General features: G+C 38.7%; 2 protein-coding genes across 2 annotated transcripts; one reads left to right on the top strand and one right to left on the bottom strand.

Moving 5' to 3' along the window:
* Positions 1-879: 879 nt before the first annotated feature.
* On the bottom strand, positions 880-4,656 carry LOC762545 (UPF0722 protein). The gene is made up of 5 exons (XM_030978278.1): positions 4,394-4,656; positions 3,451-3,489; positions 2,812-2,882; positions 1,768-1,827; positions 880-960 (listed from the first exon to the last, which is right to left on the bottom strand). Exons 1-5 carry the CDS (start codon positions 4,626-4,628, stop codon positions 910-912), a joined length of 456 nt encoding a protein of 151 aa, XP_030834138.1. The 5' UTR covers positions 4,629-4,656; the 3' UTR covers positions 880-909.
* A 3,148-nt stretch (positions 4,657-7,804) lies between these two features.
* Positions 7,805-15,797, top strand: LOC100893616 (transmembrane protein 192). Its single transcript, XM_030978277.1, has 6 exons — positions 7,805-7,955; positions 9,740-9,895; positions 10,668-10,917; positions 11,700-11,837; positions 13,625-13,733; positions 14,570-15,797. The coding sequence occupies exons 1-6, from the start codon at positions 7,920-7,922 to the stop codon at positions 14,721-14,723; spliced, it is 843 nt and encodes a 280-aa protein (XP_030834137.1). The 5' UTR covers positions 7,805-7,919; the 3' UTR covers positions 14,724-15,797.
* The last annotated feature ends 1,992 nt before the right edge of the window (positions 15,798-17,789 follow it).

Here is a 17,789-nt window from a genome sequence, read left to right as displayed (position 1 = left end):
TCGGCCAACTTAAATTTATGACGGTTTCGAGAAACACTGCCCAGGTAACATATAGGACACAAAGGTAACTTGTTGTGTTACGACAGTGTCCTTATGAGGTTCCACTCCTGTGAGGTATACCAATAAAGCGCACTTACAAAGGATGAAATTATACAGCAGCATTCACTCTACTAGCTGTCAAACCTTTCGAGAAGGATCTTGTCAAACTTCCCATAAAGACATATATCATATCTCCTGAAGAGTCTTTACAAACAGAATACCAACAAAGTGCTCTTACTGATGATAAACCAATATCTGCTGGTGTCCTGAAAGAGACATGGTCCACAGAGCCTAGCAAGTTCTCGTTGTCCAACTACATATTTTTTCTCAGTCCTCTTCTCATATGTCTTTCTAAACTGCCAATAAAGAGCATTCTTTCAATAAAACATCCTTATGAAGAGAACATCACACAAGAGCTCTTACTAAGGATAAAATGATAACAACATTGGCTGGCTTCGTGAATGTGACTCAGTTCACAGAGTATAGCTATAGTTCTCTTTGTTAAACCACATAGTTTTTCTGACTTCTGTGCTCAAGAGTCTTGTCAAACTGGTCGAGTTCGTCCATCGCGTTTGCCGCTTCATCGTCCAGGACTTCGAAGTCGCTGTGGTAAAAAAAAAAGAGGAACCATAATTACTAGAAATGTTTGAAATTCCAAGTCAAGAATCTAAACCCAGTTTTTTTCTTTTCTTTCTTTTTCATATTGAAAGTTTTCTCTGTGTAGCCAAATCATTGTAATTTTTTAATGCATTGCATTCATAACTTCTGCAGACAAGAAATTTTCATGAAATTTGTAAGTGTTCTAGATTCATGAAGTTTCATGCTGCAAGATAATTTTTTTGTTATTGAAAAAATCGTGAAGAAGAAGACTTACTCATCTGGTACGAGTGGCTTCCTCGTTCTGTGGGAAATCTTCTCTTTCTGAAAACCAAACAATGAAACCAAAGAAACAAATGATGATTTAATAGTTTGAAAAACAAAAATGTATTCATGCACAAATAGTTTGATTTAAAAAGGAAAAAAATAGAAGGGCAAGAATAATTCTGAATATGACATGCAGTGTTTTGTTTTGTGTGTTTCCTGACCTCATGGTGGATGCAATGCTAGGAGAGCAGTATGTGACAGGGTCAAAGTCTTTGTTAAAATATATGTCATGAATCTATTTTTCCTAACTTTTATTTTCATTTAAAGGCACACTGTCCTACTTGTAGCTACTTGCTCCCTCTATTTAGAAAATTCCCCAATCGGTGCCTGTTGGTCCCCCATGATCCTCTTTTTCTTATGTTAAGTGAGAGCTTAGTCGATGATAACCACCTGTCTAGTGACCTTGCAGGGCGGTCTAATCCCTCCTGTAAACTAGTACAGATAAGCTTTAAAAACCTGAACTGACATTCAAGTATTGAAGAATTTGAGCAAAGTGAGCATAGCGAACAGTAACAGCATTCCAAACCCCACTTTTAAAACACTTTAAATGATTTTTTGCCGGTCAGATTTTTAAGGTATTTCAATTATATATTCTCTGATGTTAATTATTTTTCCCTCTGAACATTTCTCAATTTACATGAAATGTCCTGAAGATTGGCATCTCTGTGTATAGGCCTTGAAACCACTAAGTCAACATTAAAAAACAGCACTACAATCAAATTTCTTTTCAGAAACTCTCCATTTCTAATGTTATACCAACATCACCATTGTTTCAAAATAAAAATAAATCATACTGGGTCTTACCTCTTTCCTTTCAGATTGTCTTTTCTGATGTATCATTCTCGTCTCTTGCCTCTTAATTGCCTTCAAAACAAAGAAATGAGAAGAAAATAACGAAGCATAATTCACTGGCTGGTACCAATGGGACGATGCTGGATGCCCGCTATATTAGATCATTATCATAGCCATTACTGAAAGCAGGGCCCAACATTATCCTTTTTTTTTTTTTTGAGGAGTATGAAATGACACATTTGAGGTCTGTATACATGAGCTACATTTTACCATTTTGAAATTTGGGGGATCTGGACTTGGCTTTTAGGGCACCGGTGTGCCATAGGCACCTGTTACGGTACGTTGAGCCTTTTGTAAAACACTTAAAATTATTATTACATTAAACAAATTCAATGAATGTTTAATCTGTTTGGAGCTCAAATTACATTACATTATACATAGTCAAATTTGTCTTTAAAGGCTACCAAAGAGAATCAGAAAAATGGCCAATGTAGCGAGGTGGCCTTTCTAGAAAGGTCCTATACAACACACATTTCTTCATACAGGGAAACAGTATGACCACTATACACATGTGGCCTATATAGAGAGGCAGGGCACTAAGGCATGTTTGACTGTACCTTTTTACAAAGCTATACCCTTTTTGGCTCAAAAGAGATATTTTCTTAGATTTATTATATTATACAACAATCCTCATACTCAAGTGAATATCGAAGTCATACACCATTTATAGTCATAATTAGGTCCCCATAACATGTATCATATATTGTACATTGCAATGCATGGTGACAATATTGACAGGGGATAACTGTAAGGCCTAAAAATATTTTAAAAGATGTTGTATTGCCCTCTGGTGCCAAAACATGGGTCAGTCGGTCTGATTATTTTTTTTTATAACTTTTTTAAAACTTATTTTTTTTTGGGGGGGGGGGGTCAGTTGGAAAGGGCAATGTATACAACATCTTTTCTTTTAGGCCTATTATTGTGGACACATATTACAACATCAACGTATAGTTTTGTTTTCTTTTTGTTTGCTGAATCAAGCAAGAGGTTACTCACCAGTTTTGTTAAACTTGCACTTTCTTCATAGACCATCTGGGCATGGGCATTAGCCATAAATGCTTTCAATTCTAAGGCAGAGACAGAGAGAGAAACAGGGAGAAGGGGGATTAACATTAGATCTACTAGTAATTCCCATTGGCGCTTAATTTGTTAACAGAAAATGGGAACAAATATTTGAATAGATGCACTTCATTAAAAAAAACACCCCAAAACACAGAATAGTTAAGATGTTCATACATATTACACTGTGATGATATTGAAACAGATTCCACAGAAACAAGTGGATACACAGGGAGAGAAAAAGAAAGATAATTATAACAGGGTATATACAGTGTACACACACAAATGCGACCTAGAGGAATAGAAAGAGAGAGAGAAAAAAAAAAATGAAATATGAACTACTTTCCAAAATGGGTATACTTATGCATACTGTGTGTTATCAAAGAGATATCACAGCTCACTGTGGAATTTCTTTAGTGACTTCAACAGCTTCAAGTTTCAATCAATTTAAACAATAATTACTTACAAGAAAGACTGTTTTTAGTGATCTCAGCAATATGTAATAAAATTGTCTTATAATTCCTGTAGTAGGCCTTATGATGATGAATTTGAAAAATTATTAAACATAAAACTTACTTGGATCATCCTGTTCAGGCTCATGAGCATAGTTGGGATCTGTGAAACGAAAGGATAATGCCAAAAGCTCAAAATTTAGAATGATATTCTTGTATTAAAAAAAGAAAATAATGATAAGAACGAAACAACTGCAACAACAATGATGATACTGATAATGATGAAGTTTATATCATAATATTAAAATAATAAAAATTTCCAAAAAATAAATAACAAATAAATAATGAGTAGCCTAGTAGTAAAAATACTACGGCGCTAGTTCAGAATCATATCCAGACTTTGACCCGTAACTCCGACGTGGAGATAGACCCTACCCTACTAAAATATACAAAAAATCAACCAAATCTCAATTGTTCAAATAATGGTCATGATTTAAAAGTCGTTATGTTTCTTACCTGCTTCGTGTCAATTTTCTTATCTCTTTTGGAGTATTTTCTTAAAAAAGAAGACTTAGATCTATAATATACACGGGATTCACAGCAAACTGCTGCACTTTGCAAATGCATACCGTATAGCGACGGTGGGGTGCACGCGTGTTAAGTTAGCCACCGTAAACTAAGATTACAGTCGCCAACAGCATTAGCATCAACAGGGGGAGGGGGGAGGGGGGGGGGGGATGTGGAAAATATCATCGGACAATGCAATCACAGATCCATTTTTGTTTGTGGGGGGGGGGGGTAGAATCTAAATCAAGTAAAATTAAAAATGACAAGTCAATCCACAATTGTATTTTTTATTGTGATTGTGCTGGCTATCTATCTCTGTAGCTCTGAAACTAGTGCCTCTTAATTGTAATGGTGAATGAACTATATGTCATGTCTATGAGTTCGACTAGATTCATTCACTTCAAGTTCATGTCTGCATTTGTCTATCTACTCTAGACCTAGTATTATTATCACTGCATACAGAAACATACATTTCAGCATCTGGGACTACAAATAGTTACCTTGCAGAAATGGGCCCGCATTTGGAAGTCTCTGCCTGATATCTCCCGATACCAATCTTGATTCGATTGGTGGGTGAAGGGTCACTGATTGCCAAAACAACTTAGCACAAGCCTTATCCTCGTCACTTGAACCGCTAAATTCGGTCATTTCAGGAAACTTCTCCTCTCCAGATAAATGGTTCATGTCGCTGCCGCCGAAATTCCTCGATATGGTGGACGCCATCTTCGTTGCCATAAGCTACGCGACGCGACGCGCTGGCGCAGCTAGTTAGGGCAAAATCCCCCTAGGCCTACGTCCCAGATAGCAAAATATCTGGGGCCCATCTGGGTTTTGTATGGGATGGCTAAAGCCCACGTGGCCCATACAAAAACCAGATGGGCCTTCCCACCCAGAACCCACGCATATGGGCCCTATGTGGGCCCCATGTGGGTTTTTGGTGGTGAAAATCGCACGTCAGGTGTATACCAGATGGGCCTTCCCACCAAGAACCCACAAGTACCAACACATATGTGCCCCATGTGGGCCCCATGTGGGTTTTTGGTGGTGAAAATCGCACGTCGAACATCGGCTGGGCCCAGCTAAAAACCAGGTGTATACCAGATGGGCCTTCCCACCAAGAACCCACAAGTACCAACACATTATGTGCCCCATCTGGGCCCCATGTGGGTTTTTGGTGGTGAAAATTGCACGTCGAACATCGGTTGGGCCCAGTTAAAAACCAAATGTATACCAGATGGGCCTTCCCACCAAAAACCCACAAGTACCAACACATATGTGCCCCTTGTAGGCCCCATGTAGGTTTTTGGTGGTGAAAATCGCAAGTCGAACATTGTCTTCGCCCAGCTGAAAACCAGATGTATACCAGATGGGCCTTCCCACCCAAAACCCACAAAATATACCCAGAATTTGCATAATGAATATGGGGTGCGTGCATATCTATGTTTTTTTACAATTTATCTGAGTTTACAGGATATTTCCTAATTACTGATGATTTAGTTATAAGCAATTCATTTCGAAAATACTATTAAATGTAAATTGCTAATTATTAGGACATTTCACTACTTTGTATACATTACATTTAATTAAACATGGATTAGGAAAAACACTAACTATGACCTAAAACAGATTCAATAAAATACAAGTATATGGAAATGTCTCATCACCGCAAAATAACCAAGTCTTCTTAATACCAATGCCTTTACATTGGACATTTTAGACGATGTGTTGTTGCCAATGGCAAAATTAAATAGTACAAGTGCTACATAAATTACTAATTAAGTCTGCTAATTGGTTTCAACTGGTTGAAAGTTGTGCCAAATGGTACGACTGGTCCAGTTAAACCCAACTGGTAACCCTAGAAATAGAAATGGGATAAATGAATTCAGCAACTGGGTAAAAATAGAACCCATTTAAACAATGAAGCCCATTTAGAACCACATTGGCCCATACGGGACCATATCAAACCCACTTGGCCCATATGGATCCCATATAAAAACCCGCTTATAGGCCATATGGGGCCCATATAGAACCCACTTGACCCATATATAGAATGTGGTAGGTCCCACATATAACCCACATGGCCCATCTGGTGCCCAATAGGTAACCCTTGTGTATATTGATGGGCCAATTGTGGGGCCCATCTGGGTTCTACGTGGGCCCATCTGGGCCAAGTGGGTCCAATCTGGGCCGCCCATCTGGGGCCCTTCTATAACCCGGGTGCAGATTGCTGGGCCCCACATGGGGCCCATCTGGGACCCAAATGGGCTAAATGGGCCAAGTGGGCAATAGATGGGCTGGCCCATCTGGGCCAAGAGGGCCAACCCAGGTGTAACCAGATAAAACCCAGATGGGCCCCACAACATTTTGCTATCTGGGACCCTCCTCCGCCCTAAGATCAGCTCATCCCAACAAATATTGTAGCTAATATTGTGTTTCCTCAAAGTCAGGATTACCCGAGCTGTTATTTAATTTCACTGACTTAGATAGGCACAAAAATAATGATGAATTATTAAACACACACACACACACAAATCAGACACTCACATCTACTGATTGACTTTTCCAGCTCTGTGCTCTCTCCCTCTCTATTTATCTTTCTATATACCTTTCTCTCTTTCTTTCTCTATCAACCCTCCCCTCTCTCTCTCTCTCTTTTGGGGGTATATCTCAGCATTTAAATAGATAGCCGCATACCAGTGTTCATGGTATCCTGCCGCTATTATTATGTCCCTTTCTGTCTCTGTCTCTGTCTCTGTCTGTGTCTCTCTCTCTCTCTCTCTCTCTCTCTCTCTTTGATGCAAGTCGGTTTTGTCTGTTTATGTTATCATAATTTGCTGCATGCACTTTAAGCGCAAATTTTGCTATTTCAATAGTTCCCAACATTTTGTTGAATAAATTGTGTTATTCATTGCGATCATGGACAAATGTTACCACTATGTACAACGTTACTCATTATTATTGTGGTTTAAAAATGCAGAAATCAATAAATCAAATCACACACACGACTTTAATGAAAACATTTACTTAATCACTTTGTGACTTTCTCAATCTATATGAACTGAGTTACTTAATAACCTATTTTAATTTCGTCAGATATATAGTTAAACATTTAACCAATATAACAGTTACTGATTGATTTGTGATGTTAACTTGAATTAAAGCCTATCTGCACTATAGTTTGGCCAGGAGAGAATAGACCTCCCCGCGTAATTTTCCAGGTCACCCTACCCCTCCTTCAAGAGAGGTATATAACCAACTACCCCACCCCCCCCCCCCCGGCCCGCCGGCCCCTCGGCAACTAATAAAAAGAAGGAAAAAAATATTTAAAAGAAGAAAAAGAAAGAGAACACATACCCCCCCCCCCCCCCCTTCAGCCGCCCATCACCGTGACACTGAAACACCCGATAACAAGGACGACAAAACAACGACAAACACAAACATGAAACGAACAAACAAAAGAAAAGAAAAGCAAGGGAAGAGAAGAAAAGCAGGCACTTGGCACCGGGGGGGGGGGGGGGGGGGGCACGTGCCCACCCCCCCAAAAATAATAATTCCAAGATCGGTTGAACTTTTTTTGACCTCGATCAATTACATGTATGTGACCCGGTTGGTGACCCCCCCCCCCTCCCCCTCCCCCTCCCCCTCCCCCCCCCCCCCCCCCAAACATCAAACTCTGGCTATATACGTGCCTGAAGAGAATTAAGAGGGTCGAGAAGTTGTTATTGAAGGAACAAAAAAACACACATTTGTTCAAAACTTTCCAAGGCTTCCCATTTCTATCTTCTATTTATTTTGCTTTTGGAGGGTTTCCCTTCTCTCTACTGTGGAAAATCATATATTTAATCAAAATCAATGAGCGACCCCGTGAGCGACACGCCCGATATGATCGGATCATGTGACCTGCAACTAGCTATTATTTCCTTTGATTGGTCAGGTGACGTCGTACTCGTATGTCGATGGACTTGGAAATCTTGAGAAATTAACCTAACAAAATCTTAGCTCATTTAAGCAATTATTATTCCCAAAATGGTTAGCCTGGACCATGACAGTACAAGGCAAGGGGTAAGTATGTGACATCTGAAAACATGTCCTCGAGTTGTGTGAAAAATGGGTGAATACAAACTCGATTTTTGTTGCGTGGTCCCACACGTCCAATATTTGTGGGGTTTAATTAATGCTTACCTTCTGAAAAGAATGGCAGGAAAAGAGCACAGAGAAGGAGAGTAAATGAGGAGGGGTAAAAGAAGAAGTTGAACAAAAGAAAGTATCGAGACTGAAGATATATAGGTATAAAGAACAAAATGAAGAACCAAACCTGAAGAAATGAATTAAGAAGTTGTTGAAGGCTTGGATTATTGAAGACGAATCTAGATCTAGGCCTAGACTTTTTTAGTAAACATACAGAGTCGGATATTAATTTGACTCGAATTAGAACTTGGTGGAATGGAACAAGAAGAGAAGATGAGGTGGAAAATAAAAAACAGAGGGGGAGGAAATTGGAAGAGAATAGTCAAGAAAAAGTCAAGGACAGAAGAAGGAAAGATCGAGAACAAATAAATGGGAGATTGACCAAGTGACTGCACTTTTCTTTCTTAGAAATTTGGTGAAAATGCTGCATAAACTTTAAAGGAGGCCACTATTATAGGACATTTATGCATTACATGGACTGAGAAAAGTTTGTCTCTTTTTATGAAATTATTAAAATTTCATGAATTATATTGGCTCTCTTATCATTGTTTTATTTTCATGCATCACTTTCATTTCTATACATATCCACTCTGCTCGTACGTACTATCCCAATCTCCAATACCCTGAGTGATTTCAAGTTGGGTGTTTAAGGCTGGTGTTAGTGTTTAATAAACACTAACACCAGCCTAAACACCGAAATGGAAATCAGCTGGTGTTAAGGCTTTGAACTCTGAATATCGTCAACTTCCGGTAGCTAGTGTTATCGATTTTGCAAAATTGTCGTCTGCTGAATCGACCTTTGTGGCTGGTGTTAATATTTTACGTACAAATGTCCTATTCACTAACACTAGCCCCTAGGGATTAAGCAAATGTTGATTTCCAGTTCGGTGTTAGTGTTGTACCCGCACAGAGTCAACGCACGAACGACGCCAATTTATTGTCTGACGTTAAAATACAAATATGTGAAACAGGTGATTCATATATTCTTTTGTGTAAAATTAGTTATTTTATAAGACCAGAGAAATAGGTGTAAATTTATTCTGTACTTTTCATGTTATCTTTAGTTTGATGTATATTTTTAAATCATCGTCATGAAATCAAGTATGTGGTGACGTCACAGCTGGTGTTAAGCTATCGATTTTGATATCGGTATCGGGCTCTTAATTTCATTAGCAAATTTTCCGCTCGATTTAAGAGCTCTCGACTGCTCTAAACACTAACACTAACACTAACACCAAACTTGAAATCACTCACTATCTAATTAACATGACATTCTTGCCTGCTTTTCCCATTGACCTACTTACTATGACACAATTGCAGTACTCTGGTAGCTGTTGATCTCCAATAGAGCGAAGGGAGAATAATGATAATAATCAGAAGAAAATCAAATAAATTACAAACAGTTGAAACACAACTTTACAAACATCAGCCTTGTGAATTCCTTTATTTGTTAAACATGATCATGAATTAGTGAACTTAAATGGTTAGATCTATATTCTAGGGAATAGATATTTAAAGTGAAATAACCAGTATTGCATTGTAACTTTTCATTCACAAATTCAGAAGAAGTTTGTTATAAATTTCTCAAAGTATTTTGTTTTTAAACGGGCATCAATAAACCCATTTACTAAATTGTGTTTTGGGTCTCCAATTTCCAGGGGGTTTTCTTTGACGGTGAGGGTGGTCCCTCTTCGGCAGAGTTTCAGAACGATGATGAGGAATTGATCCCAAGTAACGGGCTGGCGTCGGAAGAATCCCCAAAGTTTCGTCCAATCAGAGCAATTTGGGCAGCTATCATTCAGATGATCATTCTGGTGAGTTAGTGTATTGCTTTTTAATATTTTTTTCTTCTTTTCCTTTTTTTTTAATTCAAAGGAAACCTCACTCCTCTCTCTTTATCTCTCTCTCTATATCTCTCTTTATTTAGGCCTTAGTGTATTCCTTTCTGTAATCACACCTCTGTTTGACTTTTTCTATTTGTCTTTATTTGCCTCTGTGTCACCCCTCTCCATCTGCCTATTTTTGTAAATGTGTATTTGTTATTTCTCATCTTCAGGGCCGTAGCCACAATTTGATGTTGGGGGGGGGGGGGGGGGGGGGGGGGGGGGGGGCACATACATGTACATGTAATTGATCAACGTCCTGGGGAGGGATCTAAAAAAGTTCAACCAATCTTGGAATTTTTTTGGGGGGGCACATGCCCCCTGTGCCCCCCCCCCCTCCAGTGGCTACATGCATGCTCAACTCTCTCTCACTCCTTTTCCCCCTTTTAAACATAAATGATCATATCACGTAATTTTGTAATATCCTCATTTTTTGCCCTGTAAGCAAGATAGATACAAATTTTATGTACCGTAATTGTATTTAGTCTGGGAATTACCTTCATACTGGTAGGCCTGTTTGTTATTCCCACCACATTATGAGTAGTATATGTTTCTTTTGAATCTTTGTTATATATATAGTTACACATGTTGGTAGCTTTCCTTTGTTTTTAACCAGATGTAGAAATAAACTTGAATTATAATTGAATTATATCTGCATGTATTTGTGGTGCTATCTCCTGCTCTGTGAATCTCTCCATCACAGGTAGCCCATGAGGTCATCTCCCTTCTAATGCCATACACCATCCTGAAACAGACGCAGGACCCCCAGCAGAAGAAGCAGTCGCAAAGCTTCATCATCATCATCTACCTTCAGACCTCCGTTTGGCTCCTCCTCCTCATGTTCGAGCGCTATCTTCACTTCGCTCATCGGCGATCCATGAGGCACGGCTACCTCCAGTTCTATCGCAAGACGCAGAAGCTGAAAAGGGCTCCTCTCTATTTGGTATCAATCGGTTAGTGCTTCAACGTTGGTTCACTCACACAGTTACCAGGGGGTGTTTCACAAAGATCCTAAGTCGAACTTAACCCTACGTTGGACTTAACATTTATGGAAAGCCATTTGTAACCTTAAAATGAAATACATTCAAAAGCAAAAATTTAAGTATTTTAGACTTTTTATAAATTCCACATCAAGAACATGAAATCTCCTTGATAATAGAAAATATGAACGATTTGAATCAACATTTTATGCCTTTTGAAATAACTTTTACCAAATATTTGTATAGAAGCTAACAGCTTTCCATGATTGTTAAGTCCAACTTAGAGTTACACTGTAAGTTCAACTTAGGATCTTTGTGAAACACCCCCTGGACGTGTATATGGGGCTGTGACTAGTAGCAGTTCCTCAAGCTCCCCAACAAATATTTAAGAAGCTTATTTGTAAAGTAGATGCTGATTTGAAGCTGGTTTTAATGATGGTCGTCTTTATCTAAATGCTGTAATCTTAATTCTGCTACTGCACTTTGAATAATGCATTGCAGACATTGCATAGTCTTAAAGCCTATACTAGTGAACAGGAGGGATTAGACTACCCTGTAAGGTCACTGGATAGGTGGTTATCTCATCAAATCAGCTCTCAATTAACATACGGTAAGAAAAAGAGGATCATGGGGGACCAACAGCACCAATTAGGCATTGTTTATTATATATAGGGAGCAAGTAGCAATAAGTAGTGCAGTGTGGCTTTAGGAAATGTATTTTTAAAACCCAGTTATGTTTTGATTGACTTTAATAGGTAATGCAGCCATCTTAGTCCTGAGTGGTTTATTCATGGATAACTCTACAGCTACTAATCTCTGGCCAGTCATGTACGTACAGATCATCGTAACACTAGAGGTGATTCTAGCCCTAGCCAGCCTGCTCAGATACACAGGTAAGTCAGTCATGTACGTACAGATCATCGTAACATTAGAGGTGATTCTTGCCCTAGCCAGCCTGCTCAGATACACAGGTAAGTCAGTCATGCACGTACAGATCATCGTAACACTAGAGATGATTCTTGCCCTAGCCGGTCTGCTCAGATACACAGGTAAGTCAGTCATGTACGTACAGATCATCATAACACTAGAGGTGATTCTTGCCCTAGCCAGCCTACTCAGATACACAGGTGAGTCAGTCATGTACGTACAGATCATCGTAACACTAGAGGTGATTCTTGCCCTAGCCAGCCTACTCAGATACACAGGTGAGTCAGTCATGTACGTACGGATCATCGTAACACTAGAGGTGATTCTTGCCCTAGCTAGCCTGCTCAGATACACAGGTAAGCCAGTCATGTACGTACAGATCATCGTAACACTAGAGGTGATTCTTGCCCTAGCCAGCCTGCTCAGATACACAGGTAAGCCAGTCATGTACGTACAGATCATCGTAACACTAGAGGTGATTCTTGCCCTAGCCAGCCTGCTCAGATACACAGGTAAGCCAGTCATGTACGTACAGATCATCGTAACACTAGAGGTGATTCTTGCCCTAGCCAGCCTGCTCAGATACACAGGTAAGCCAGTCATGTACGTACAGATCATCGTAACACTAGAGGTGATTCTTGCCCTAGCCAGCCTGCTCAGATACACAGGTAAGTCAGTCATGTACGTACAGATCATCGTAACACTAGAGGTGATTCTTGCCCTAGCCAGCCTGCTCAGATACACAGGTAAGTCAGTCATGCACGTTCAGATCATCGTAACACTAGAGGTGATTCTTGCCCTAGCCAGCCTGCTCAGATACACAGGTAAGTCAGTACGGCGCTAGCTTGACTTAATATTCTGGGCATCGTTTCACGAAACTGTCATGAGTACAAGTTGGCCAACATTCCATTTAAACTTTACAATTAACACGTAGTTCAATGGGATGTCGGCGAACTTGTACATGTACCTTGTACATGTACTTTGTACATTTTTATCCACTGTTACCAGCGCATCCTTCAATCTTATATTCATGCAATGAAAGGGTAAATAAATGATATACTGGTAGAGAATTTATGTCCTAACACTATTTGCAACTTAGATATATTACGGACTGCTGCATTGCATGGGTGTACTTAAAGAATGATAACAAACTTTGAAATGCACAACTTATAGAAAAGTACATCCCATGGCAGTGACTTTTGTGACCCCCTTCTACTGGGCACAAGATTTCATTTTGTTGGGTGATTGATTGACTGTCTGATTGCGTAATCGATTTAATCATACTATCTTGCAGTTTAATGATATTGTAATTTCTATTGCATAATGTTGTATAATATGTATTTTATTGTACATAATTATAATATTGAATATGATAGTTCATACTTCAGGGGCCCGTTCCTAGAAGCCGTCATACATGTAAGTCTAACTTCTTGACTATCCCATTGAAACGTGTGTTATAGGATTAACACGCGTTTCAATGGGATAGTCAAGAAGTTAGACTTATGACGGTTTCTAGGAATGGGCCCCCGGTTACTTTAAGTTGTATTTGAGCATTTCACCTAGTATATTATAGTTCTGAGTCCATATCTGGTTTATCTATCTTTTGTAATGTCATATTCTTGTTTGCCGTTTACTTGTAATTCAATATGTTTCTTTAGTATCTCTTACTTTTCCTTCTTTTTCTTGCGCTGAATAACATAAGTATTAAGCACTTTATAAATGTAATGTATTATTATCATTATCATTTCCACAGTACTTGTGTATCACTTCAACCAGAGAAGAGCTTTACCGGACGTTGAACAGGAAGAGTTCAATGCATCTATTACACAACCTTCAACAACCATTCCTGATATTGGGTATAGGTACTGTAAGATCCCCAGTTTTTCTATCTTTCTTGCCATCCTTTGTCTTTCTCTCTCTCTGTCTCTCTCTCTCTGTTTCTCTCTGTCTCTGTTCCCCTTCACTCCCTCCCTTGTGTTTTCTCCCTCTACATTCCTTCCCTTCACTGTTACCGTCTGAGATTTCAATTCTTTCATCTATCCCACAGTCCTCGGTAATTTTACATGACAATGTTTTCTAGTTAGAATCTCTCTCCCTTTTACCTCCCGTCCCCCTCCCTAGCTCCTTCTGTCTTTCCTACTTAGCCCCAACCCCCCCCCCCCCCTCCTCATCTACCTTTATTGTATTATCCCTCTCTTTTGTAATTATCAACTTTTTGGCCCGTTACGTACTACCCTCATGTACAAGACTCCCACACTTTTTATTTTTATTTCTTTATTTATTTTTCAGGGGGTATGATCCCGGCCTTCCCCCATTCAGTGTTATCTAGGGTAGGCATATGCATGTTCCCAGCGACCTCCCCCCCCCCCCCCCCCCCCCCCCCCCCCCCCCTTTTCAGCAAAAGTCCAGTGTGTAAAGTCAATACGGGTCAACCTTTTTCTTTTGTTACGAGCTGGAGAGTTTGGGAACAAGCATGGTATCCCTCCGTTCACAGAGTGGGAGGTGGGGGCGTGGGTATGATATGATTTTTTACAGACTGTATAAATATATTAGCACCCTGTTTGAATTATGGAGTCTTGGTATCCAGTCCAGGACAGTGTATCTGATATTGCTTTATAGATAAGAATCGCTCTCTCTTATAACATGGTTTAATGCCCTCTCTCTCTCCCTCCATCTCTTTCTCTTCTTCCTCTCTCAGGGATATGGGCTACTTGGAGAACCTCCTGGAGCGGCAAGCAGACATGATCCACTATCTCAAACTACACACTGCGTATCTAAGTAAGAAGATTCTACGTCTAACCAAACTTACACATCCGTCTGGTGGGAATTCACTCAACAGTATGCAAGCCTAGATGTGTTCACACCACGAGTCTGTTAGCTAGTTGGATTTAAAGTGTCCAGTACACTTGTCTGTGGGAAATGCTCTCTAAAGCGTGCAAGCCCAGGTGTGTTCACACTGTCAAGAGACAATATCTGCTAGATTTAATTACAGGTAGGCCCACACATATATCTGGTGGGAATGCACGTAACAGGAATCAACCTTAGGTGTGTTTACACCATCAAGACTGTTTTGATGTGATATCGGATATTTTGACTTACATGTGTAAACCCCTCTTTATTGTGGGAATGCACTAAACAGCATTCAAACCTAGTTGTGTTCACATCACGAAGACCGTGATATGTACCGGTAGGAACGCAGTGGATGTGTTATGTTTAGTATGGAAGGTATAGCCCTTCTGAGTAGAGACAGAAACTAATCTCATATACATGTACCTATAGCAGTTTGTTGCATCAGCCCCCCTTGTATGAAATGCAAGTGTGCTATTTAATAGTCTTACAGCTTGCCATGCATCACGTTTCATGTGAATATGAACAGCCACGACATCAGCTTCTGGAAGACAGTTGCATTAACCTGTTGACTACTGCAATCTCTCTTTCTCATAGGTTTAATACAGGGGCCACCCGGTCCCAGTAGACAATGGGTTAAAGAGGGCGTGAGAAATGCAATAATCCTCATCAAATTGGACACAATGATATGTTTCTTTTATCGCTAAATTATTCAAATGATATGTGATATCTCTGAAAACACGAGCGAGAATGATCTTGAAAATTAACCATTGCCAAATTTAATAGAAAAACAATGACTTTAAATCTTAAAACGTGTTGCCAATTTAAGGATTGTAAAGGTTATTTTCCTTTTCAACACTCCTAGCATTAAACACAGTACAGTCATGGAATTAAAATTAATGCAAGGTGTGTAGCAATTTGTGCTCTTTCTTCTCGTGCATCAGGCAAATTTTTTAGGGCTCTAAATCGGAAGTTATTGAGCCAAACCACAAAATGTGGGATGATTGTCACAAAAGGGTTAAAACAAAGACTCCTTTGTAGGATTGTTATTCACCTCAACTACTTGTGTAATTGTTAGTATATATGGGCAATTCCACGGTAACGGAAGGACACTCAGACAAGATTTTTGAACTTCAGGTTCATACTAAAAGAAATGTTTTATTAGTATGTATTAAACTATGGGGAACAAAATGTGTTTCAGTCAAGTGGAAAGCTTCATCAACTTCACAAAGTTTGGATAAACACTAATTAACTGGAAAAACCATGTCTATTTTTATGTCCTTCCGTTACCGAGATAATTAATATGCACATTCTTAAACTACTTAACCATAATGACAATTTTTTTTGGGAGAATTAAAGGCACTTATATAGGTATTATATCTGTACTGTTTCACATCTTATACTAATAAAACAGTTCTTTTAGTATGAACCTGAAGTTCAAAAATCTTGTCTGAGTGTCCTTCCGTTACCGTGGAATTGCCCATATATATATATTGGTGAAGTGATATGTAATGCCAAATGTCATTGTACAGTTAACAACTTAATTATTCATTCATACCCCTTGTAAATTTGATATTTTTTGTGTTTTTTTTGTAACTGAAGAATGAGAGGTGGACTGGTTAAATTAGGGCCTTTGTTCAATACTTTTAGGTGAAAGCTTTAAAGGGATCCAGTAACTTTGTCTCAGATTCTGAAATAAAATTCTGGATTTAGCTCATGATGCAATGATAATTATAAACCTTAGGTCAGTCAGGAACCCCATGACTTTTACAAGCCGATCGCCTGTCTGATTATCAAGATATTTATGATTGGAATTACAAATTTTGAAAACCGTTCGCCTGACGGTTTTCATAACACTACAGTCTATTGGGGAAAAAGAGTATGGTAAAACCGGTCACTCAAAGATTTTTACTTTTTTGAGGCACTTCTTGATCATTTTGAAGCGCAATTTTTTTTAGGGCTTCAATATTACACCATATCACAGACACTGATAACACGTAGGGCCGTGTATCTCAGATTTAACATTGTTAAAAGATCCCTTTAATGTGTCACATTCTAAAGAAACACAAATAGGGACAAATCAATGTTGTATGTACTTAAACAATTGCATTACTCGGTAAGGGTATGAGTAGTTATTGTTGTTAGCTGTACTTTTCTAGAAAACATTTTTACTTCTGTTACTCTGATGTACTCTGATGTCTATTTAAAAGACAGTCATTTTGTAAGTCGTGGTGTAAATACGGCAGAGGATTTTGGCACAATATGCATGAAAGAATTCATATAATCAGAATTTTTGCAATTACTACTGTCATGTTTTCTCATGACCTGCATGCTAGTAGGAGATTCTGAATCTAAATTTATAATTTTTGTTATAAGATGCTATGTACATTAAACTAGCTGGGCTAGACTATTTAATGATCCTCTAGACTGTACCCCCCCCCCCCCTATTACTTATTATTGCATAACAATGTTGCTGCAAACATTGGCATTGTGCCAAAACTTAATTAATTGAAATTGATATGAATTTGTGTACATTTCTATTTGTAATTAATTGTCATACACAGAAGAAGGGTAGTAACAGAGGTATTACTTTGTTGTGTTGTTTACATCTTTATTTATTCTCATTTTCAGTTCTGCAAAGTTTGGTCACTTGAATCAACATTCATATTTAAAAAAAAATGTGTAGGCTTCATGATGCAAAAGTAAGATAAGATAACGTTTCATTTGATTTGTGCATTAAATTTATAAGTTTCAATGTTTTCTTTGCAACATCACATCAGTATGATTACTGAGTACTAGTGAGTAGGCAAACTTTATTAATAAACTTGATGTAAAAAAAAGAAATCTCAATAGTTGGTAGTTATGTAAGTAAAACAGAGTTGAGAATATGCAATAATTATTCAGTGCAGTGCAGTAAATGGAGAAAAGTATGTCTTGTCCAGTAATGTTCTTTTGTTTGTCTGTTTTTGGTCGGGAGGGGGAACACAAGTACAAACATTTTGCGACAAGCAACAACAAAACCAAACAAATAGATCTTCATTTTTATTTTATTTTTTTATTTTTTATTTTTT

Source organism: Strongylocentrotus purpuratus, unplaced genomic scaffold (genome assembly GCF_000002235.5).
Source record: "Strongylocentrotus purpuratus isolate Spur 01 unplaced genomic scaffold, Spur_5.0 spur5_scaffold_1, whole genome shotgun sequence".
Classification (NCBI taxonomy): Eukaryota; Metazoa; Echinodermata; class Echinoidea; order Camarodonta; family Strongylocentrotidae; genus Strongylocentrotus; species Strongylocentrotus purpuratus.
The sequence above is the reverse complement of the archived record's forward strand: the minus strand, read 5'-3'. Positions and strand labels throughout refer to the sequence as shown.

What these genes read in the sequence shown, in the direction of transcription:
- LOC762545 (XM_030978278.1), bottom strand. Translation starts at nt 4,628, where the DNA reads ATGGCAACGAAGATGGCGTCCACCATATCGAGGAATTTCGGCGGCAGC. An exon ending in TGCGGGCCCATTTCTGCAAG is followed by an intron (nt 3,490 to 4,393) that starts GTAACTATTTGT and finishes TTCGTTTCACAG; the next exon opens with ATCCCAACTATGCTCATGAG. An exon ending in GCCTGAACAGGATGATCCAA is followed by an intron (nt 2,883 to 3,450) that starts GTAAGTTTTATG and finishes TCTCTGCCTTAG; the next exon opens with AATTGAAAGCATTTATGGCT.
- LOC100893616 (XM_030978277.1), top strand. Translation starts at nt 7,920, where the DNA reads ATGGTTAGCCTGGACCATGACAGTACAAGGCAAGGG. An exon ending in ATGACAGTACAAGGCAAGGG is followed by an intron (nt 7,956 to 9,739) that starts GTAAGTATGTGA and finishes TCCAATTTCCAG; the next exon opens with GGGGTTTTCTTTGACGGTGA. An exon ending in TCATTCAGATGATCATTCTG is followed by an intron (nt 9,896 to 10,667) that starts GTGAGTTAGTGT and finishes TCTCCATCACAG; the next exon opens with GTAGCCCATGAGGTCATCTC.